Raw genomic sequence first — 23,309 nt, 5'->3', positions numbered from 1 at the left:
AGACTCAGTGTCTACAATGATATTTTTTTTTCCTCTGCTCTGGTGGCTTCTGTGTCCTTAATGATAAGTCTTTTTTTGGGTTCAGCCTCTCAGCCTGCATGAAGTCTGCTTGGCCAGTGTACCACACCTGGATTCCCAAAGGGGCCCCGCCCGGAGTGTTACATACTTTCCAGGCTCACCAAGGTCCCCCTGGGTTAGAACTGGCAGCATGCATCAGGGACTGGCACCACCACTGTTTTCTGAGTAGCAATGAAAAGCCACAAACCATGCAGAAAATTCTTAGTGGAGGGAGAGAGAGAGGAAGGGAAGGGAGGCAGTAAGAAAAGGAAGAAGATTTTCATTCTTTGACTGGAATTTGGTTAAGAAAAAAAAAAAGCAACCCTCTCTGGGACCGGTGCTCTGGCCTCTGTGTCTGAGGTGACTGTACCCACCTGTCATCAGAAAGGCCTCTGTGGCTGCAGTGTTTTGCAAACAGGGAAAGGGGCTCGTCTTCAGCCATCTGCAGTCTCTTGCCTGGCCCCTCTCAGGAACAGGAGCCCACACTTGAGGACCCCTGTGGTCAGGAGGCCAAAAGGAGCTGGCCCACCTGGCCACGCGAGCACTGGGCTCTAAGCCAGCTCCGGGGCCGGGTCCTCATTCCCCTGGCCCCCTCCGTGGGGTGCCCACCTGCACACCTGCTGCTGCTGCCGCTTCCCAGATGGCCGCCTCTCTCCGCATCTCCACTACCTGGCTCTCCAGGCAGCAAACCACTAACAGGAATAGTCATCAACAGGGCTGAGGAAGCCCAGGAGCTTGAAGGTTCCTACAGACCTCATGGTGCAGCGTTGGATGGCAAGAAAACAAAGACCTGCAGCCAGCCAGACACAACACACACACGCGCGCACACGCTCACCCAAGGCTGATGTCTGCAAACATGCCCCGCTCAGGCCCCGCGAGTTGCTGCTGCCTTTCAGGCCTCTGGTTGCTGGGAAACCGAGGTCTCTACCAAATCCCGCACTGTCTCCTCGGGGCTCAGAGGAAGGTCTAGTGGTCAGAGGTGGGCTCCTCGAGGAGCTTGCCCACAAGAGGATTTTCCATGAAGAAATCCAAGACCCCCCAGAGGTGTCCAGCTGGCAAAGCAGCGCTGGCCGAGGCCCCCGATGTTCACTTCACCCTGTCTGCACTCCCTGACGTGCCAGGGCACAAGCCCCAGACCCAGTGCCAGAACTTCCACGCCCTGCAGGCTCTTCTGAGGAGGAGTCCAGCCCTGGGCCTGGGCCCGGCCCAGACTCTGCTGCGCCTGCTTTGAGTGAAGTCACAGTGACCCCAAGTGGTCGCTTTGGTGAGGCACCCTCTGAACACAGCGCCACCTTCCAGGGGCTGCAGAGAACCCGAGCAGAAGAGAAGACAAGACAGAGGCTTCCACCTGCCGCCTCCACACAGAGCTGGCACATAAGGGCATCTGTCCTCTTATTTGCATTAAAAGGCTGGTACAAGGGAAACAGGTGGGAATTTTTCCATCCCTGCCATGGCTTCTTCGGCAGGGAATGTTTGTTCAAAGACCCACATGTGGGACGTTCCTGTAGGACAAGGGGTGATAACACGTATTCCTCATAAGCCCACTGGCAGCAAGAAAGCTGCATTTGACCACATTCCTTGGTATTATGGTTTTCTTTTTAAATGTAAGTTTGTACGGCCAGTCCCTTCCTTAAAGTCAGCATGGAATCGGCTGCTTCCCTTGATGCTTGAACATCACCTGCACTCAAAAAGCAGGGAGATGTCTTCCACAGCCCGACTCACTCAGGGAGCCCTGGAGAAGCATCTACCGTTACCCAGGAAGACAAGGATGGGGAGCCTGGGAGCTCAGACCTCATTATATTAAAAAATAGATTGTTGCCTATCTGGTGTGGTTTCAGGGGTTCCCAGAAGATCCTCTGTCTTCAAATATGTCCACATCTATGAGACCTCTGGTACCCAAATTCCTGGTGGAAATTCCCCTATGACGGGCCTTGCATTAGGTTCCTGGTTTTCATGAATTGTCTTACCAGAGCTTTGTATATGTGATTCCCTCAGCCTGCAATGCCCCTTCCCCAGCCAAATGTTCCTTGATCCTTCAAAACCCAGCTCAGATACTCTCATATAGAAGTCCTCCCAACACCCCAATACCACCATTGCTCCCACCATGCTGCTTCTATGCAGCATGTATTTTTTTCACTATATTATATACTGAATTAAAATATAAAAATCAAGTCTCTAGCCCCCAAAACCTAAGAGTCTAGTGAGGAACCTGACAAGTGAAGTAACAATGACAGCATGATAACGTCATGCTCTGAAGTCTAAGAGATTAACTGTGAACTCCTTGGGGACAGGGTCCTCGGTTTTCCCCTCCCTTTGAAGGCAGAAGTCCTTCAAATGCACTAGAGCTCACCAAATCCCTAATTCTAGTTTGGTAGACTGGAGCTTCACAGAAATTCTGGAGATGAGCCCAGAAATTTCGAGATGGAAATGGTCCGCTTTTCTGCATGTCCTCCTGAACCCAACCAAGCCTGCAGACTCCAGGTGTCGTGTGCATGTTTTTGCCGGCGGGCCACAGCAGTCTCAGTCTCTCGGGCCTCCTTCTCCCACTGCTTGCCCGCTGCAGCAGGCAGCAGGGAGAACAGGTCGTCTAAACGGGGGAGGTGAGTCATTCGGCCTTTATCGCGCGCCCACGGGCCTTGCCAGGCAGGTGAGGATTTGCGAGCTCCTCCTGCTCTCCAGCTCTAATTAATCCCTCCCTGTTCACCGTGCCCCATCCCGCCCACTGGAGAATTCCGTGTCTCTGTGCCTCAGCCTTTCCTAATCTTGGCTAGCTTGCAAGGTTCAAGTCCCTTCTCTAGAAAGCCTCCTCTGGCTACTCCAGGCATGCTGATCGCATCCCCACTCTGAAATGGTTTTCTTAGTTAGCAGACCATGGTGTAGTGCCAAACCGCTCTCAGATTCCAATTTGCTTACTCCAGTCCCCTCTACCAGCCTGTAAGACTCTTAGGGACAGGGACCATGCTGTGGCGTGTCAGGAAGAAGAATGGACTTGGGTTCCAAGCCCAGTTTTCTTGACTATTAGCTTTGTGACTTTGGTCAAGAAATAGACTTCTCTGATCCTCTGTTTGCTCATGAGTAATGCCCTCCTGGCAGAGCTGCAGAGGAACATGAGATAACACATATGAGTTTCTAAGAAACTACAGTTAAGAATACCACTTTGGGCCATCAGACACTCAAAAATTTTCCTTCGATTTTCATCCCTCCTTTTCCCCCCCTCTTCTTCAGTATTCTTCTAGATTACCTATTGCCTGCAGCTCGGTGGTATATTATGGGTGCTCAGTAAGTAGTTCATTTTCTTCTTCAGTACAGATTTCTTTGTATTGCATGAAGGGCAAGGGTGATTCCATCCAGTTCACCCTGGTACCCCCGGTACACAGCCTCGTGCCTGGCACAGAGGAGGCCCTCGATCACGTTCATGGAGTGAATCAACTGTGTGCTTCGGGAGTTCAAAGAAGAATGGGTATGCAGTGAAAGAGTTGGGAAGAGCGTCACCCTCCAAGCTGAACAAAGGAAGTCCTATGAAGGATGCAGAGTGCTGGTTTCCTATGGGACAGATTTTCTGAGCTATTGTGCAGGAAGGGAACAGAGCCATTCATATACTACCACTGGCAGGAGTTGGATGGAAAGATAAAGGGAGCATTGGTAGAGAGCAATGGGGTCTTTAAAAGTGAGGAACTCCTCAGAGCCCTCCGAGTGCTGATATATAAGTGGACTGGGTCTGCCTCGGATATCGTTTCCTTTTCCAGCAGAAGTGTATTTTACCTGCTGGCAAAGAGCAACAATTCACTCGTAACACAGGAAGAAAGCTGCTGGAAATCAAAGCAAAGCGGCAGGCAGGAACCTCTAAGCAAGTCCCACTTCCCCATCCCCTAGACAGAAAGCCTGGGAAGAGAGTATTTTAAGTTCTGCTCTGCCGTTTTCTGGGAGAAGATGATTCCATTGTAAATTATTGAACATTTCATTTAAGCTTCATAAATAAGAAACTCGGATGAAAGAGTTACATGTTAGATCTGTTTGGCAACATATAATTTCTGTCTTCCTCCCTCGATCTGTCACCCTTCATCGATGTCGGAGAATTTCTACTTCATTATAGGCAATTGAAGGTCTCAATCAGTTGTCTAAGAAAAATAGTTTATGTCCCAAAGGTAATCTAATTTCTCTAACCAAGGATGTACCTGGGACTCGCTGTACATACTGACAGAGATAAGTGTGTGCTTCCAACGGAACTGGGGACGTTGCAATCATCCACTCGATCTAGTGATGGGTACTCCGCCCAGCCAGGGGCCAGCTCCTCACTGACACCTGCACTCCTGGAGTCACTGGTTTCACCAGAGCCAACAGGCGCAGCCGCAGCAAACTGACCCCAGGTGTGCTGAGAACCAACCTGCCTGGGGCTCACAAAAGAAGGACTCAAAATCCTGGAATAGTTCTCTGCAAGGTAACGGCGCTGGCTGCTATTACAATGGTCATAATACCACCGGATACTATCACGATGGGCCAGGCGCTGTACTTCATACACACTGGGTCATTTAATCCTCACAATGACCCTCTGAGACAGATAATGGTTATTTTTCTCATTCTATGGACACTGAAGTTCAAAGATGTTAACACTAATGTAAGCATGGCAGATCTCAAAGCCAAAGTTTGCCTCCACCCGTGTTGACATGGTTAGAGACAGAAAGAACTGCGGTTTAGGAAAGGAATGGAGCTGGTCTGAGAAGGGAAAAAGACGGCTGATTCTAACACATTCCTTCAGGAGAGCCTGCTCAGGAAGGCCCGGGAGGTTCTGCCGGCCTCGGTCCCGGGGGCTTCATCGCACCAGCTGCACTAAAGCCATATGAGGAGAGGGTGCAGAACCCTCTGGCCACCACGCAGCGTTCCCCTTTGTTAAACCAAGCCGTTCGTTAAGGAAAAGTTGTTCAGTGCATCTTCTATCAATATCATTTCCATTCCCCCAGGGGTCCTGGGGAAGTCACAGCTGCTCTGGGCAGGGGATAAAATGAAGAGAGAGTTTGGCATTCAGTCCTAAAAACCCTGAACCCTGAGGCCAGAAGCCCGAGTGTCATCTTCAGCAGGTCACAGACTTACACGTTGCCTTCGTTTCTTTTTATAAAAAGATAATGCTCTGGTTTGAATAGTGTCCTCCCCAAAATGCAGATCCACCTGGAACTTGTGAATGTGACCTTCTTTGGAAATAGTCTTTACAGATGAAATCAAGATAAGATGAGGTTACAGTGGATTAGGGTGGGCGCTCAATGCAATGTGACCACTGTGTCTTTATAAGAAGAGGAAGAGACATGGACACACAGGGAAATGGCATGTGTTATGGACTAAATGTTTGTGTCCCTCCAAAATTCATATGTTAGAATTCTCATTCCCAATGTGACAATATTAGGAGATGGGGCCTTTAGAGGATGATTAGGTCATGAGGGTGGAGCCCTCCCAAATGACATTCGTGCCCCTATAAAAGAGTCCTCGCAGGGTTTTCTCACTTCTTCCGCTGTGTGTTCCTTGGGGAGACCTTCCACAGAAGAACACACTTGCTGAGGGTCACTGACAAGGGCAGCCTCACTGTCCTCCCAAGGAGACGAGCAGCAAGAAGGAAGCTCTGCACTGACCAGTTCGTCCTGCTGACTTGGTGTGGATTTACTGAGTTGTGAAACTGAGATTTCCTCATAAGTGAAATTAGGAGGGGATTCAGGAAGGATTAGATGTAAGATCTGAACAGGAGCCTGAGGTCCTTTGCTTCCCTCTGTTCAGCTTTCCCTGCCCCTGACACACATGGAATAATGTTTGTTTCTGCATCTATCAACAGATCTGGTGCCTGGCACTGAGTATGGAGTTGGAATATCCGCTGTCATGAACTCACAGCAAAGTGTGCCGGCCACCATGAACGCCAGGACCGGTGAGTAGCAGGACTGGTGTTGAAGGAGACCAGGATACTCTGTAAGCCCGAGGGGCCACAGAGGCTTGTCCTGGCAAGGATTGGTCAGAAGGCAATGTCCCCTAGTGACAGGTCCCTGGGTGACAACTATCAGCATAGAAACTACATCTCCCTGCAGCTCTTCGAGCCCCTGTGCCTAGCCTCTGACTCTGACACGCAGGATGGGGTCCCACCTTCCTCCCCATAGATCTGCACATGGTCCCCTGTGGTCTGATGCTGCCCACAGCTGTGCAGACCAGAGGTGGAAAGTCCCAAATAGGTTGGTGTTGTAGCAAGTCATATGTCTTTCTAGGCCACCCCAAAGCAGACAGAATGTGGCACTCCTCACTGCATATGACAGAAGCCCTCAGAAAGGCCACAGGGTGAAGATCTAGACTTGGAAACAACCCATTCAATCTAGGGCCATGGAGAACTCCACTGAGATCCTTGCTACTCTGAATCCAACAGTTTTGCTTCCAAATCCTAAGCAAATTGCAAAGCCACTTTAGTACCTTATGTATAAGCAGTCTGGGCCGGGCTGGGGATTTTGAACCAGATTCTGTCCCAAGGCTGTCCAGCATAGACACCCTCTCTAGAGAACCACATGGACATGGGTCTCCAGGAGTCCTCAGATCTTGTTGCCTGCATACCCATGGCCAGGTCAGCTCAAATGGCATTAGGAACAGAGGTAGCTACGGTTTCCAGGAATGGCATATCCCTACTGGATGGTGGCCCCTGTTTCGCCCTGGTTGGCTTGCTGAGAAAGGCTGAGAGAAAATGAATATGGAGAGCTTGGAAATCAGCAGCCAGCTTTGTCCTAGAGGTGAGTATATTCCAGTGGTGTTGGAGTTACTGATGGCTTTCTGCAGATTGTTTGTCTATAAGCCAAGCTCTGGTCATCTTTCAAAGGGAAGGTGAGATAAGTGTCAGTGATGACAAGCTAATTCTCATGATCACAGGCCCTCTGGTAGCTTAGAAACCCACAGAGGGTCCAATTCCAATACATGCTGGCCCTGTTGTGGAACTTATGTAAAATCGCCCATTTACATTGATCCACAGAACTAGACAGTCCGCAAGACCTCATGGTCACAGCCTCCTCGGAGACCTCCATCTCCCTCATCTGGACCAAGGCCAGTGGCCCCATTGACCACTACCGAATTACCTTTACCCCATCTTCTGGGATCGCCTCGGAAGTCACTGTGCCCAAGGACAGGACCTCGTACACACTGACAGACCTAGAGCCCGGGGCAGAATACATCATTTCAATCACTGCTGAGAGGGGTCGGCAGCAAAGCCTGGAGTCCACTGTGGATGCCTTCACAGGTACCAGAAATCTCAGCTGGGTTCAGGGATCAACAGACCTTAGTGGGAGAAAGTCATCTGGGCAACCTATCCTTCCAATGCCCCATTTCCTTTAGAGAAGAGAAGAATGTGGGTAGAGAAAGAAGAGACAGAGAAGAAACTAATAAATACCTCAAGAGGGAATGGTTGGAGGTAACAGGGAGCGATGAACAAGGCTACCTGCCTGCCTGAAATTTCATGTCTGGCTTCCTATAGGCTGGACATAGTAGTTGATTCTGTCCATCTTTCCCTGCCTTTGCTAAATCAGTGGGCATTCAGAGGATCCACAGGATCATGTTAAGTTCCTTCTAGGACTGAGGTTTTAAATCCTAGCTAAGTATTATGAATAGCTCACAGAGGTACTGCTGGTTTTATCCTGCTACTGGCATCCATTTTTCAGTGAATGGCTTGGGGAAAAGGAGGGTGGACAGGAGAGGAGACTGAGGATGTGGAGGCTCTGGGCCAACAGGTGAAGTGAAGGTGTAGCCCTCACCAGCAAGGAAAGCAGATCTCTTCAGTCAGACATCTGTTCTATCCCAGTGGCCCCACTACCCCACATGTATGTCAGAACCATCCATCTCCTCTGCTTTGCAGGCTTCCGCCCCATCTCCCATTTGCACTTTTCCCACGTGACCTCCTCCAGTGTGAACATCACTTGGAGTGACCCATCCCCTCCAGCAGACAGACTCATTCTGAACTACAGCCCCCGGGATGAAGAGGAAGAGATGATGGAGGTCTCCCTGGATGCCACCAAGAGGCATGCTGTACTAATGGGCTTGCAGCCAGCCACCGAGTACATCGTGAACCTGGTGGCAGTCCATGGCACAGTGACCTCTGAGCCCATCGTGGGCTCCATCACCACAGGTGAGGCTGGGGGGCTTTGACAGCAGGTGGTGAAGGGGGTTCCCACAGTAGCCTTTGACAAGGCAATGAAACTTACAAAGAGAAACACCCAAGGAATAGGAGACAGCTTCATTAGGCTAGAGAGGGTCTATGAGTTGTTCTGAAACAGCCACCTCTTCCAGGGCTGCACAGAAAGTATAAGATGGGAAACTTCCATTTAGAAGGTAGGATGGACTCAATGTCTGGAGGAGGCCAGGGCTTGAATGCATTTGTTGAGAGGCCCTCCCACTACCAACTGAGGGAAAGCCTTGGAGAAAGCTAGTCTCCAAGAGGAAACCCTTCTACAGTGAGGAGACATCTATTCCTGTTCTGGAGAGCCATGGCTTGGCTACCCAGAAATGCTGCTTCCTCAGACTCGTATGGGACTAGCATGTAACCATATAGGGACCTTGTACTCAGAGAATGGAGTTGATCTACCTGTGGTCTGGAAAGCACAGTTACTCTGAAATGAACTGGATCGCTCTGATCTCATCCTTCTCAAATACAATCACCAATATGAATGTGCATGTGGGTGAGGACATGTGTGTTTGGGTGGTTTCCTACATAAAGAAGCCACAAACTGAATAAGTGGATTAAACACCCAGCTAATTTCAACCTGCAATCTTCCTGGAGTCAAAAAAACAAAAAGGCATACAGGATAAATGAAATACAATTTAGGAAAGTGGATTTGTTCTGGACTTGTGCTCTGAAATCTCTCTACAGTCAATAGCAATTTTTCCAAATTGAACCAAAGGTGACTGCTTAAAAAAAAAAAAAAAAAAAGATAGAGATAGAGTTGGGTTTGTTCAAGACTCAAGACAAGCTGCCCCAGAGAAATGACTGTTACTCCCAGTTCAAAACAAAACACACACACTTAAAGGAAAGTTCCCATCTGGCCTTCAGATAGGTAATTGTTTCTGCACAATCTTCCAAAAGCATGGCTCTGGCCATAACTACAAGGTTTCAGCTGAGATTCCAGCCTGAACATAGGTTTAAGGATGCCCTTGCACAAAGTAAAGTCTTGTCTGTCTCCAGGGTACCATTAGCTCTTGGTTCACATAACACTAAAAATAGGAATGCCTTTTTCACACTGTGCTTTCTGTCTTTTTCCCACAACCCCCGGGTCCTTGTAGGAATTGATCCCCCCAAAGACATCACAATTAGCAATGTGACCAAGGACTCAGTTGTGGTCTCCTGGAGCCCTCCTGTTGCTTCTTTTGATTACTATCGAGTATCGTATCGGCCAACACAAGGTAATAAAGTTACTTGATTTCTCAAAGATGAATGGGATTTGGAGCTGGATGGAGATTGTTATGGGAGGATTAGCAGATCCCAGAGGATATCGCCCCTAGCCCCGCCTGCATATTCCCTCCTCTCTGTAGTGTACTCCATCAGAATGACAGTGGGTTGATGGGGAATGGCCAAGGAACCCTGAACTCACCAACTCCTCTCACAAAAGGCTTGATTACATTCAGTCAGAAAGCAGGGCCTTCAACAGTAGAGTGAACCATGATAATCAGTCACCATTATCCAGACCGTGTAGTCAGAAACAAAGGACCCTAAAAGAATCTGCCAAGAATCTCACATGTGCTTTTCTGAGAGAATTAAAGTCCAAGGCTAAACCCCTCGGGGGATGCCTAAAGACACCACAGAGCCAGTTGGAGCCTTGGAGGGGATCCCAGAGACAGTGGTCCTACTACTGCCACTCCAGCCAAGCTATGAGTCAGAAGAAGTTGGCCCAGACCTCACCTGCATCCTGCCAGTTCTTGCTGGTGCATGTAGAATTGTTAATAATGTGGAGGGTACATCCCCTTCCAGTGAAGGGGTGGGATCATTTTTCAGACTATCTTGTCTCTGGGCTGCGTGGACCACTCTTTGCAGTCATGCCCTTCATACTGCTTTAAGAAGACCAGCTTGTTAGAAAACCATCTAATAAATAGTGCTTTTTTTCTTTGCTCCTGGGAGCCTATAAAATGAGGGGATGGAACCAGCAGGCAGGGTCTCTTCAAGCTCCAACATCCCCAGTCCCCCCCTGCCCCCAACTTGCACCCATGAACAAGTACCACTGGGAGCGGCTACAAAGACTGTGCCATGAGCTGCGTTGATGCAGGATCCACTGAACTTTAACTCTGGCTTCTGCTCTCCCTTAGTGGGACGACTAGACAGCTCGGTGGTGCCCAACACGGTGACAGAATTCACCATCGCCAAGCTGTCCCCAGCTACCGAGTACGAAATCAGCCTCAACAGCGTGCGGGGCAGGGAGGAGAGTGAGCGGATCTGCACTCTCGTGCACACAGGTAGGCTTGTGTCCCTGTCGCAGGCGAGGTCGAGCCCCTGGCTGGGAACCTGTGACACACAGAAGAGTTTACCTGGCTAACGGCGGGGACACTGGTTCTGGGGTCCCAGGCTCCACTCCTCGTGCTCCTCTGACTCACACTGTTATGCAAAGCAGTTTCCAATTTTCTCCCCTTTGACGTTCCTCTGCAATCCTAGGACTTTGGAATCACCCGCTAAGAGTCTTACGGGTTTAGGTCAGAAAATTTCATGGAATTTCCAAAATGAAAAGTGACCTTCCGAAGACTCATGACAGAAGTGAATTCCAGAACAGACACCTGATTCATCCCATCTAATTTTTTAAAGAACTCAAACAAGGAAATTTTACCTTAGGGGGGGTTAAAAAAAAAAAGGTTGTTATTTCCAGTAACGACCCTTGCAGTCATGAAACTCCCCATCCTATACAGCCCGAAACCACCAAGTAGCTGCATTTGCTCTTGCTTTATGCTCCAGGGGAGGAAGAATGGGGTGGCTTCCTCTGAAAAATGAGCCCGAGGACAGGGCTTCTGCAGCAGCTCCACTGCCCCTCCCCCTCCCCCGACCCCTCAGCCAGCCCGTCCTGCAGAACTGGGAAAGATCTGCAGTAGATGTCACGAGAGGGGACAGCCAAAGTTTTCTGTGTCCAACCCCTAGACCCAACCTCTCAGTGAAGCTAGTGTTCCTACAGCACATAGGAAGACACCCAGCTTGCCTCATCAGGGGAACGCCTGGACTTCCTGAGGCTGCCTACTTTCCTCAAAGAATGGTATTTCCTGAATAAGGAAAATGTAACAGGGAATTCCTCACTGCTTTTGTAGGTGATCCCACAAGCCCAGAAAGAGCATCTCTAAGGCCAAGGCCAAAGAAACATGCCTTCAGAAACTCAAAAAAGTACTCATCTAAAAGACAGCCCAGGATGTTCTCATCTTCCCTAATCTCCTTCCACGCCTCCATGTACAGATAGCCCAGCCATGTGTTTTGGTTCAGTCTTACCCTTTCTATCAAGTTATCTATGACCCTTAAAGTTTCAACAGATATTGACCTGAAGTGATGAACCCCCTCATACTTTCCTCAAAATGTTAGATACTCATGTTACAGAAAATAGGCTTTCTCTCAGTGAGGACAATAAAATGGATTCCAAGAAATTCCTAAAAGAACAGCAGGCCAGGTTAAAAACTCATTCCTTGGGTTCTTGGTCATAAGCAGCAAGGATCTCTAAAGGAGATATTCAAGAGTGCACCAACCCAAACTGCACCTCCTCAAGTTCAGACAGAGCTACTTCGGCAACTCCCAATAACCAGATTGCTCTCAGAAATGTCTTACTTTGTTGTTGTTTTTTTGTGGGGTCTATGATTTTATAACATTTGGAAATGAATACTACTCAGGGTCCCATGGTGAACTGCAAAGAGGTCAAGCTAATCGTAGTCTCGTAAGACTTTTCGTCTTTGTTCCTTTTCATAAGGTTGCATTTGAAGAACTCGTTCAAGGCATAGATTATGGATACGTTAAAACTGTAAACACATTTTATGGTTGTTGTTTCTTTGAAATGAAGGACACAGGCAAATGATAAAATCTTTCAGTTAGAGAAGAAGACCAGATTAACAGCACATCTTGGTCCCCAAAGCAAAGTACATGACACGCAGGTTGAGCAGATGTCTAAACTATTATAATAACATCCATTTCTAAAATAAACCCCCAACTTTACAGAAGGGAGATGTGGTAAGGAAACAGAGGCAGGGAGCATTGGCAAGTGAGCGCGGGAACATGGTGCAAACTCCTTTCCTCAACAGGCATTCTTGGCTTTAAGCCTGAAAGAATTTCCTTGACTCTGTGAAACTAAAAGGATCCCCAGGACTCAATACAGAGTCAGTATTAGCAAAGCAAGAATTCAATAATCAGATATGACTTGAAAGGCAACCTGACTCCCATTTGTCATTCCACAAATATTTACTGAGTAACTTGTAAGTTCCAGATGCTGGGGTGACTCCCTGACTTCATGGAACACACACCATAATTCCTGAAGTTCAATGGAGATGGTTCCACAAGGCATGTCCCTTATATTCATGAAAGTACAAATAGCCTGGGAAGCACATGATCTCATTACCTAAAGAACAATAACAATTTCTATATGTTCTTAGCTTCTCCATCTAGGTTTAAATGTCTAAAACACAACAGCCATACTTGGACTCCCCCATGACACCTGACAGTGCCCTGCACATATGAAGTTAATGATTGAATTAAAAGGAAGATCTGGGGGCAACCAGGGGAGAACTGGGTGCTTGAGATGGAGGAGGAATGGGAGATGAGGAAGGGGCCGATGAAATCAGAAAGGGGAGAAAGGAACGAGGTCTTCACTCACTTCATTATTTTGGCGCAGCAGCAGACACGCATCATGGGTGGAACCAGAGGACACAGTTCACTGCACTTCCATCTTGCAATTCCTCTTACTTCACCTGCCTTTTTCCTATACCGTTTCAGCCATGGACAATCCTGTGGATCTGACTGCTGCCAACGTCACTCCCACAGAAGCCCTGCTGCAGTGGAAGGCGCCCGTGGGCAACGTGGAGAACTATGTCCTCGTTCTCACACACTTTGCAGGTGGGTGTCGGCAGGTCTGTGCATCGGGCAGGTGGGGGTGGTGGAGGCTGGGACTGAAGACGGGTACAAAAGTTAAAAAACAAAACATTTTATCCATCTGAGAGAAAATTAGACACTTTCCTGCTTTAATTTCACCATAAAGCCCTCAACATATCCCCCAAACTCAGAATTATACCAACTATGGGAATTGAGAAGGCTGAATCTAAAAGGTATAAGAAGGGCATGTAACCAAGGGCAGATACAAAAACAGAGATAGCATTTGAAAGACAAAAGTCATAACTGAGCTAAGCCTTGCCCCAAAGTGCCACAGGCAAGAAAGCTGACTTTTCTAGATATGTTTACAGAGCAAGGAAAACACTAAAGGACCATATGTGGAATAGATAATATGTGATAATAGGAGACAAAGGTGTCAGGACTGCTCAGCTCCTCTGTCACTTTGGTCTTCTCTACCCACATCCGACCCACAAGTTTCAGCCGACGTGAAATCTTGAGTTTCAGTGTCTTTTGCACCATACTTGTTCCCCTTAACACTATTTGAAGCTGAAGAGAGAAGCCCAAAGCAAAATACTGTTGAGTAGCTAAGTGTCTAGGTCTAGGAAAATTATTTCCCTTCCTAAACTATAACATGTGCTCACAGAATATTGTGGGTTATATTCAGGAATCCAGAGAACAAAGATACCAGAAGACAGAAGGCAGGCAGATGTCTCAGTCTCCAAAAAATGACAGATTAAGCCAGTTCTGTAAGCTGCAAAGTAAACTGATTGTCAAAGCCTGGAGAAGTGAAAACCAAAATAGATTGTTAAATAAGTTGGGAAGGAATTAGTGATTACTATACACCAGCATCGGTTCACTAGGAATGGGTTTGACCAAAGCCACTTGACATCCTTTTCTTTAATTGGCAAATCTGCTAGCAGCTTAGTATCTCAGCAAAGCATTAGAAAAACCCACTTACCACTTAGATGGAAAAATACATGGCGGATCACATTTGGAGTCACACAGCTGATTGACTGACCCTCCTCAAAGAATGAGTATCATTACCATGGAGACATCCTAACCCCGCTGTGTGCACGCACAAGCCACCTCAACCCCTCCCACCCTTCCCTGCACATTGTGATCTGCATTTCTTAACTTTCATCTGCCTTCACAAACCACTGGGCATTTGCACAGGCTCTTTCCTCTATCAGGAAACACTCTCCCTACTTGTCTGCCTAGAAACTCCATCCTTCAGGTCTTAGTTGCAACCCTATCTCCTCTGTCAAAGCTTCTGTTATTCTCTTAAGGCAGTCAGATGCACCTGCTCAAGCCCCGACATAGCGATTAACCTCCATTTATTCAACAGAGACTTTCGCTGCTCTCCCACGTGCCATGTACTCTCTAAGGCTATAATGATTCAGAGCCAAAACATGAGTTCCTGTCTTCGCAGAACTCATTTCTGGTGATGATGCAGACAACGAAATAGTCACCACCCCATGTGAGCAGTGTCATGATATGGGCATGCACAAGACACCTCGGGTCACATCTGACGGGCCACTATGATTCAGAGTGAGGTGTTTAGAGGAAGAAAGAAGGCAGATCTCACACAAAGTTAAAGAGAAAGGGAATAGGAGAAGAAAGGGAATTCCAAGAAAAAGAGTAGCCTGTTTGCCTGGGGAGAGAGAGCATGGGGAGTTTAAGGAACCTGCATAGTTGATGTGGTGGAGCATGGACAGTTGGCAGCGTGTTGCAAAGGACAATATTAAAAAGATAGAGCCATTAGGTGAGCTGGTTGAGGTTTTAACTTGCTTGCATGCCTCTCTATGCCTATAGATCACAAAAAACTTGAAACCTCACCCCCTCCATTGTTTGGAGAATTGCCTAGTGAACTCTGTTAAATGCTGAATGACTCTGGAGTATTCTCAAGGCACAATAAGAGGCTTGGCCTTGATCTAATGAACAGTTTTACCAACAGCTTGAATGAATACAGAGAAGACACGCATACCAAATTTGTGTATAAAACAAAACTGGGATCAATAGAATCCAAACTCAGATACATTTTAATAAACTGAAACAGTCCCCCAAACTCAGTCAACATGGCAAAATGCAGTAGAAATGAATGCGGAACTCTTCCCATGGATGCAAAAAATCAACTAAAATTAACTATACAAGGTAAGGTTGAGTAGGGGGGTTATAAACAAGATCTTTGGTTAGTGATAATCTCAGCATGTGACAATACCCCATGATTGTCTCAAAACCTAATGGATTAATATACATAATTGGCACAAATAGAAGCAGAGATCAACCCTGTTTCTTTCATTGTCAGTAACCCTCAATTATTGTTCTCTATTTTCTTCTGAGTTTTGCATTTTAGCAGGGACATTGATAAACTCTTAATTGTTTTGAGAGAGGCAGCCAGCATTGTGACAGTTTTAGAATCATCATAGACGTGTAATGGGGGCTGAGGGCTGAATTTTCTCAGCCTGGAGGAGAGAAGACTTGATTAGGAGGGGTGAGGGGCAGGAAGGGGTCATGCAGACAAAGGATTCGGTTTCTTCTTTGTAACCCCAGACATCTAAGTAAAAGTCTTGCATAAGACAATTTGGCCTCCAAATAAGGAATATTTTTCTCAAGGTGCAAAACAAGACGAGAGGGGATCTTTGTATGGAATGAAATGCTAAGCTAAATAATCTCTAAAAGATTTTTTCCAAAATTCTCTAATACTGAATATTTATGAAATGCTTTTGGAATTGATGAGTCTTTCCTAAGTGGAATAGCCTTATTCAGTCCTTAGCCATATCCATCTGATTTCAGTTGCTGGAGAGACCATCCTGGTTGATGGAGATAGTGAGGAATTCCAACTGGTTAACCTGCTTCCCAGGACCCACTATACTGTCACAATGTATGCCACCAGCGGGCCTCTCACCAGTGCCACCATCAGCACCAACTTCTCTACCCGTGAGTACATGGCCAGCTACATACCCAGTATCCTGTGACGCTTTTGTGGATCCCGAAAATGATCAATTTCCACATGCTGGGCTACATTATAGGCTGCAGGCTTTGGACCAGGCAGCCATGAGCTATTCTTGTTTTAGTTAACTGCGGCCCAAATGCCATTAAAGTGAGTTGACGCTCTCTTCCTGGGTCAGGCTGGCGGCTGTAGAATCAGGCCAAGAGAGGCCAGTCCTGGGCTGCATCTGACCCAGAAAAGTCTGATGGATAATAAAGGGCTTGATATCAGGGAGAGAGCTACTGGCTGCGGTCACGGCTGGGAGAACAGTACACAAAGGTGTAGTTAGGGGAATGGTATGAGTTCAAGACTCACAGACATGCAGGTTTACCAAGGTCAGGATTTCAGACCTAGAGGATCAGATTGGACCATGTCACATGCAGGCCCAGGGGGCCAGGTGAGGGAAGAGGGGAATGGCTGTAAGAATGATCATGATCCTGAACAATTCTCTTCTGACTCAGGAGTGCCTTTTATGCTTGTGTCCAAGCTAGACCTGGGGTCAGCCTGTGAGCCGCCCAGAGACCACATAGCTGGGCAAATTAGTCGACATTCCTCGAAAGAACAGGGAGAGGTGAGCATTCCCAGCATTTTCTCCTCTTTGCAGTCCTGGACGCTCCTGCAAATCTGACAGCCAGTGAAGTCACCAGACAAAGTGCCCTGATCTCCTGGCAGCCTCCCAGGGCAGAGATTGAGAACTACGTCTTGACCTACAAATCCACTGATGGAAGCCGCAAGGTGAGATCTTTCTGGAAAGGGGAAAGACCATTTCTATCAAGCAGTCCGCAGGAAACAAATGAGGTTTGCCATCGTGGATGCAAGAGAATGCTATGGAGGACAGAGCCCTTGTCTGCAAGCCAGGGATTTGGGTGCTAGTCCAGCCTCCACTCCTACTCTCCATACAAGCTGAGGCAAAACACTAAACCTCGCTGAGCCTCAGTAGCTTCTCCAGGTAACAGGGGGCATCCATCCCTGCAGCTTCACCTGGTGGTGCTGGTGCTTCCAACATGAAGAGGCAAAGCACATTGGAAACTTCTAAGCCAATATATGTACGTGGTATTGGAACGATTTTTTGTAACAGGGCCAAGCAAACATGAGCTGGATTACCAGACGTGACAGTCTTGTATGCCTCTTAATAAGCATTACAAAGGCTACACTCATCCAGCCCACCATAAAGAGGTGACAAATTTCAGTTTCAGGTCATCAGAATTGTTCGGTCAACCTAGAGCACTGGTTATCAAACTTCGGTTAGCAGTGGAATCCTTTTTTTTTTTTTTTAAGTACATTCAGAAGCCGCATACACAGAACAGATTTTGGTAGAGCTAGTCTGTTGGATTTAGAAGAGGGAGGCCTAGGATCCAGGCCTAGTTTCCTCAGGCCTCCAGGGGGCCTCCTGCAATCCTAAAACCACCGGGTTCAATAATCCAGAGCCTAAATTTAATCCAGTGTGCCTCCTGGCCTCAACCTCACCTAGGAGCTGTTCCCCCTGCTTATTGGAAAGGTTGTCTCCTTACATAGTGTGGGATGGAGTGGACGAAAATGGCCACAGCAGTACTGATCGTGGGGGTCTGGACTTCCCTTCCCCACTCCCTTCCACAGCGAGCTAGTCAGTCCCTTCCATCTCCTCCCGCAGGAGCTGATTGTGGATGCGGAGGACACGTGGATCCGACTGGAGGGCCTGTCCGAGAGCACAGACTACACAGTGCTCCTGCAGGCGGCCCAGGACACCGAGCGGAGCAGCATCACCTCCACCACCTTCATCACAGGTGAGACAGTTACTGCCACTTTGATGCCTTCTTCCCTGCAGGGCGTTTGGAAGGAGCCCATCAGAGAAACTCAATTGCTTTCTCTTGCAAAGGAAAATAATCATTTCCTCCGCTCCTGCCTTCCCCCCATTGCCAAGGCCCTGCCAGGAACCTCCCAGCACCAAGGCAACCATAGGAACCAGCCGCGCAAATTCCTGGTCCGCCCGGACCAACTAAATGCACCAAGTAAGACAGCAGGCTCCTGTTCAGATTTTCTGCAAGTATTTTTTCCAGCACAGTTTGTCCTTCCCTCCTTCCTTCCTCTGCTGCCTGTAATCAGATTCACCTAGTCAGAGTTGCAGAAGTAAAGCCCCGATATTGAATCTACGGCTCTTCTCCACGCACAGAGCACTTTTGCGTTCCTGTGATCTCAACCCATCCTTGTAACAACTGATGAGAAGGGCCTCACTGTGCCCATTTCATCTCAGAAGGTGAAACTCAGGTGCGTGGAAATCAAATCATTAGATGGTAGTAAGTGGCCGGGTCAAAACCTGAACCAAATTCTACTTTGGAATCTAGTGCTCCTGCTGCCTTCCTTCATTTCAGTATCAGTGGTAGATGCTGGAAATGCCCTTAAGGAATAAGGGTGTCCTAACGTCTGTAACAGAGATAAACTAATGTCTGGCCCCTCAAGACTGTGTGACAGGCACTGTTCTCACTGCACTACGCGCACTACCTTATTTAAGCCTCACGGCAGCCTACAAGGGCTATTCTAGCATTTCTATTTACAGGTGAGGAAATGGGGCCACAGAGAGCTGCCGTATCTCATCCAAGATCCCATAGCTCGTAAGTAGGAGAGCTGGGATCTGACCCCCGTTGTTCTGGCCCTGGGGTCTGAGCTGTTAACAGTCCTTTCTGCCCCTTTGCATGGTGCCTCTGTATAGTCTGTAAGGTGGGACAGCTCAGTTCAGACTTTGAATTCTCCCTCTGCCCTACAGTCTGGGGCTGTGACCGTGCACAATGTGGGGCAAGTATAGGCGTGTTCCTTATGCCCAGATGCACATCTGCCTGCATCTCGGAGCACCAGGATGACTGGGTTCCTGTCCACACCCCAGCGCCCATCCTCTCGTCACCAGAGAGAGGTGGCAGAAAGTCCCCCGTCCCTACCCAGGTGCCTCCCCCATTAGACTTGTTCTAAATGACAAACACGACACTGGATTAAATGCACCAAAATGTCACCAGTAGTTCTTTAGGGCAGTGAGATTATGAACTGGTCTTCTTTTTTTACACTTTTCAATATCTTGCAAAGTATCTACAATGAGCACATTAATCAGAAAAACAATTTTTAATTAAAAATTAAAAATTAACCTTGGTCACACAGCCAAGGTGTGAATCCACGGTGGGTCCTTACCCAAGTGGAATTCAGAGGATGCTTGATGACTTTTATAGGGTTGAAGTCAATTACGCTCACCCACCATGACCTTTCAAAGGGTGTCATCTCAAAACCAAGGTGTCACTCTCTTCTTGTTCAAGCCCTTCTCTGCATACTCACAGGTTAATTAAAAGGTCCTCTAGTGTTTCCTTTTCCAAGCTACCACCCCAAGACCCAAGGATTGGAGCTTTTCACTGAGTTAACATTTTCCTTCCCTTAAAAAGGACACAGATGACAGAAACATAAACAGAGCTCCCAATCTGCATATTTACTGGATCTAAACTAATCATTTCATTCCCCAAATGCATGGGTTCCAATGCTTGCTCAGTATAGTATGAGATTTCAGCTCCCATCCCAGCAGTGCCACAGCCAGTGGTTGTGAGCAGTTTGAGGACACGCCTGAGGCTTCCACAGCATCTGGCAGCTGTGCCTTGCTCCAGATCCACCTGGGCTGTAAAAGCATGCCAGCTTCTGGGCCCACCACTGGCCCCTCTGAGATGAAGCTGCCCCCAGCAGGTGTGCAACAGTTTTGCGTCTAGAATCTAAATCCAGCTGGAGGCTCAGCAAGACCCAATGAACCGAGGGTTGACAATTCGTGCCCATCTGGAGAGGAGCCCAGGGTAGGGGCTTTGTTCAGCGGATAGTACAGAGGGACATCAGGATGTATTTGGGTACTTGTTTGTTTTTATGAGGCTTCAATTGACACTGGGCGCTTGCAGCATGACCAATACCACTTCAGAAAAGAGAACGCCGAACTCAAGAGCCCACTTGACCGTTTAATCAGTGTAGTTACTGCCCCACCTGCTCGATGCAACTTGAGGAACCAGAGAAAGACTTGCCACAACAACTACAGTGGTCCATGGCAAAGATGGGTTGATGTTCAAAAGCTTTACAGAGTTTTACTGGAATGCTCAGATTCCTACCAAACCCTGCTGGCTTTGTCTTGGAGATTTATCAGAACCCACTGAAGTGACCCGTTGCAGAATGAAAAGTTCATGGACTGAAGTATTGCATGTGAAATTACCTTGCACAAAGCCTGGCACATAGCAGACATAGTAAGCGGTGGCTGAGTGGAATGGCTAAATCCCAGCTGCAGCGTATCTCCAGAGGTCCCCTGAGCGTGGGCTTCCTCTGGGAAGAGTCGTTGGGGCAGCAGGGCCTCCAGTCCGATTCTGCCATTCTCTGAGCCTCCCCTGACTCTCATCACATCGCGGCCCCTCCTCTCCCCATTCCTCCATCAGGACCAGCGTTTACTCCCCTCACACACCCAGAGCCACATGGTGCACCCTGCAAGCTCCATCTTCGGGCTCCTGTTATTTGCCTAAAAAAAAAAAAAAAAAAAAAAGAAGAAGAAGAAGAAGGAAAGAAAAAGAAAGATAAGAAGGGAAAGAAACAAAAAACAAAGAGAAGAGTCTCTTCCCTTATTCAAAAGATTGGAGCCTGAACCTCATGAATCGCTCCCGCTGAGCAAGAGGTCTGAGGAGCACCAGAGCATCCTATGTGACGGCAAACTAGGGTTAATGGATTTAGAGGCTAATTTCATTCATTCATTTCATTTCATTTCAGTAACTGGCATCCTTTCCAACTTCACTGACAATGCCAGAACTTTCCATTTACCAGCATCCTATTCTTAGGCTGGGCTGATCTCAGCTGATCGTTATAAGCATTTTTTATGCCATATCTTATGGAGCAAAAGAGCTTAAAGCTGGGCCCCAAAGTGGCCTCCATCCACTGACAACCCCTCATCTTGTCCAAGCAGAGAGACTCATTTCAAGCAGATGCCTATTTGATGGTCTGGGAAAAAAGTTGAGATGTTAAAAACAAAATAAAATAAAAATAAAAGAGAGAGAGAAAAGAAAAGAATCGGCTCCTACAAAAACCTCAAAAATAAAAACAAACCTCCTTTATCAAGATGTCTTCCCTCCTTGCATCCCTGCCATATAACAGAAGCCCATTTCATTCTTTCCATCATGTTAATAGCTTCCTGTCCTCTTGTCTCTGGTGTTTGCACAAGACTCTGGGGGGAATTAAATACAAGTAGTGTGGAAGAGAAAAAATATGGATACATTATTTATAATTTACTGTCGCCTGAAATTTCATCCAAGGTCTACTTGTCTTTTAGAGACATGAATATAAATGAGGAAACAAATATTCCCCACAGAGCAACAGGGACTTGGTGAAATGATCTTCTGAGAAGCAGATTTCATTGTCTATTTTAATACTACAGGAAGCAAACAAGGCGCTCGCTAAAGCTTGTCTTCAGAGACAGTGAACACTATAAAGTAGGTTCTCTTGACCTTGAGGTTAAGCGAAGACAGTCATTTTCAGAGGTACCCAGAGATGGATAATGAGAAGTCTTCTTTATTGCTTTTGCTCCTGTCCCTGCTCTCCCACGGCCAGGCTGAGCTGCTCTCTGAGGCTTTTCAGTTTTTGAGGTTGTGAAAGTTAATGAGGATTGGCAAACCCTGGGTGGGACAAGAGATGCAAGTCCACAGTTACCGGTGGGAAAGGAAGGCCTAAGGACCGCTATCCATTGCTGTCTACTCCTACACATGCCACACTCCCCCACACCAGAGTAGGGAACTGCAGGGGCTTCTGTCTGCTCCACTACTTAGAAACAGCTTGAGTTCTTGCTTCACTGAGACAAGCAAACCACTAAAAGGAAAGGCCCCCTTCTTTCTTTGGGACCTGGCGGTGGGGAAGGAGGCAAGGCACTAAGCATCCCATTTGAACAAACCATTCCCATCCATGTCCAACATGGATAGATGGATGGGTGTCAGATGAGAGGTTTGAATTAATCATATCACCCAGTTCATTACGTATCACCAATGTCAGTCTCTAGCCAGGTCCCTCTGTGTCTTCCGGCTCACTGATCTGTTCCTCTGTATCATCTAATCTACTGTGGATTCCTTCTAGCGTATTTTTTATTTCAGTGATTCTATTCTTCAGCTCTGTTCAGTTCTTCTTTATATTTTCTACTGTGTTCATCCATTCTTCTCCCAAATTCATTAAGCATCTTTATGATCATTACCTTGAACTCGATCAGGTAGATGGTGTATGTCTTCTTTGTTTAGTTTTTCTGAGGTTTTGTTGTGACCTATCATTTGGAACATATCCCTCTGTCTTCTCTGTGTTTATTTCTATGTATTAGGCAGGTCAGTTACATTCCCCAGTCTCAGAGAAGTGGCCCTTATGTAGGAGATGTCCTATGGGGCCTGGCGGCACGCTCCCCTCTGGTCACCAGAGCTGTATGCTCTAGGAATACCCCCTCTGCAGGTTGTGCGGGTCCTTCTTTGCGGCCGGCTGACTACTGCAGGCGTGCTGGTAGGTGGGGCTGGCCTCTGGCCTGGCTGGCTACCAGGCACTGACCCACGTAGTGGCCACAGGGTCCACTGGTGAGCAGGGCCAGGTCCTGGCAAGGCTAGCTGTGTGGCCCAGGGGGTCCAGGGCTGTAAGCCCCTGGTGCTATCTGGCTGGAGGGGGGATTCCAAAGTGGTACTTTCCAGCACCAGCGATCTTGTGGTAGGACAAATTCCCCAAAATAACTGCTGCTAGCACCCATATCCCCAGGGGACATCCCAGTTGCCTCCTTACTCTCTGGGAGGCTCTCCAAGATCAGAAAGTAGGTCTGACCCAAGCTCCTTTCAAATTACTGCTTCTGCCCTGGGTCTTGGAGCAGGTGAGATTTAGTGTACCTCCTTTAAGAGTGAAGTCTTTGCTTCTTACAGCGCTCTGGCTCTCCCAAAAGTAAGCCCTGCTGGTTTTTAAAGCCAGACATTCTGGAGGCAAGAATCCTAGGCTGGGGAGCCCAGTGTGGGACTCAGACCCCTCCGTCCTCGGGTCTCCTGTTTGTTCTACTATTGTCTCCTACACATTCTCCTACTTTCTCCTGTTTGTGGGTAGCCCACCCGGCGGGGTGGATCTGGACTACACTGCATCTCCACTCCTCCCACTTGTCTCCTGGTTCCTTCTTTACACATTTAATTGCAGAAAATCTTTTCGCTAATCCTCAGTTTGTTCTCATAGGGAGTTGTAATA

General features: G+C 47.7%; 1 protein-coding gene across 4 annotated transcripts in view; it reads left to right on the top strand.

Annotated features, from left to right (window-relative positions):
• The window catches only part of TNR (tenascin R), a 398,595-nt gene that overhangs the window by 343,107 nt on the left and 32,179 nt on the right, over nucleotides 1-23,309 (top strand). For all 4 annotated transcript variants that reach the window (XM_064478014.1, XM_031435726.2, XM_031435725.2 and 1 more), the window contains 9 exons: nucleotides 5,873-5,962; nucleotides 7,040-7,303; nucleotides 7,916-8,185; nucleotides 9,337-9,456; nucleotides 10,354-10,500; nucleotides 12,995-13,114; nucleotides 15,902-16,045; nucleotides 16,702-16,832; nucleotides 17,728-17,860. In XM_064478014.1, coding sequence (XP_064334084.1) covers nucleotides 5,873-5,962; nucleotides 7,040-7,303; nucleotides 7,916-8,185; nucleotides 9,337-9,456; nucleotides 10,354-10,500; nucleotides 12,995-13,114; nucleotides 15,902-16,045; nucleotides 16,702-16,832; nucleotides 17,728-17,860 — 1,419 coding nt within the window. The remainder of the gene's footprint in view (nucleotides 1-5,872; nucleotides 5,963-7,039; nucleotides 7,304-7,915; nucleotides 8,186-9,336; nucleotides 9,457-10,353; nucleotides 10,501-12,994; nucleotides 13,115-15,901; nucleotides 16,046-16,701; nucleotides 16,833-17,727; nucleotides 17,861-23,309) is intronic.

Source organism: Camelus dromedarius, chromosome 23 (genome assembly GCF_036321535.1).
Source record: "Camelus dromedarius isolate mCamDro1 chromosome 23, mCamDro1.pat, whole genome shotgun sequence".
NCBI lineage: Eukaryota > Metazoa > Chordata > Mammalia > Artiodactyla > Camelidae > Camelus > Camelus dromedarius.
Note: the sequence above shows the minus strand (reverse complement) of the source record. Positions and strands in the feature narration are given on the sequence as shown.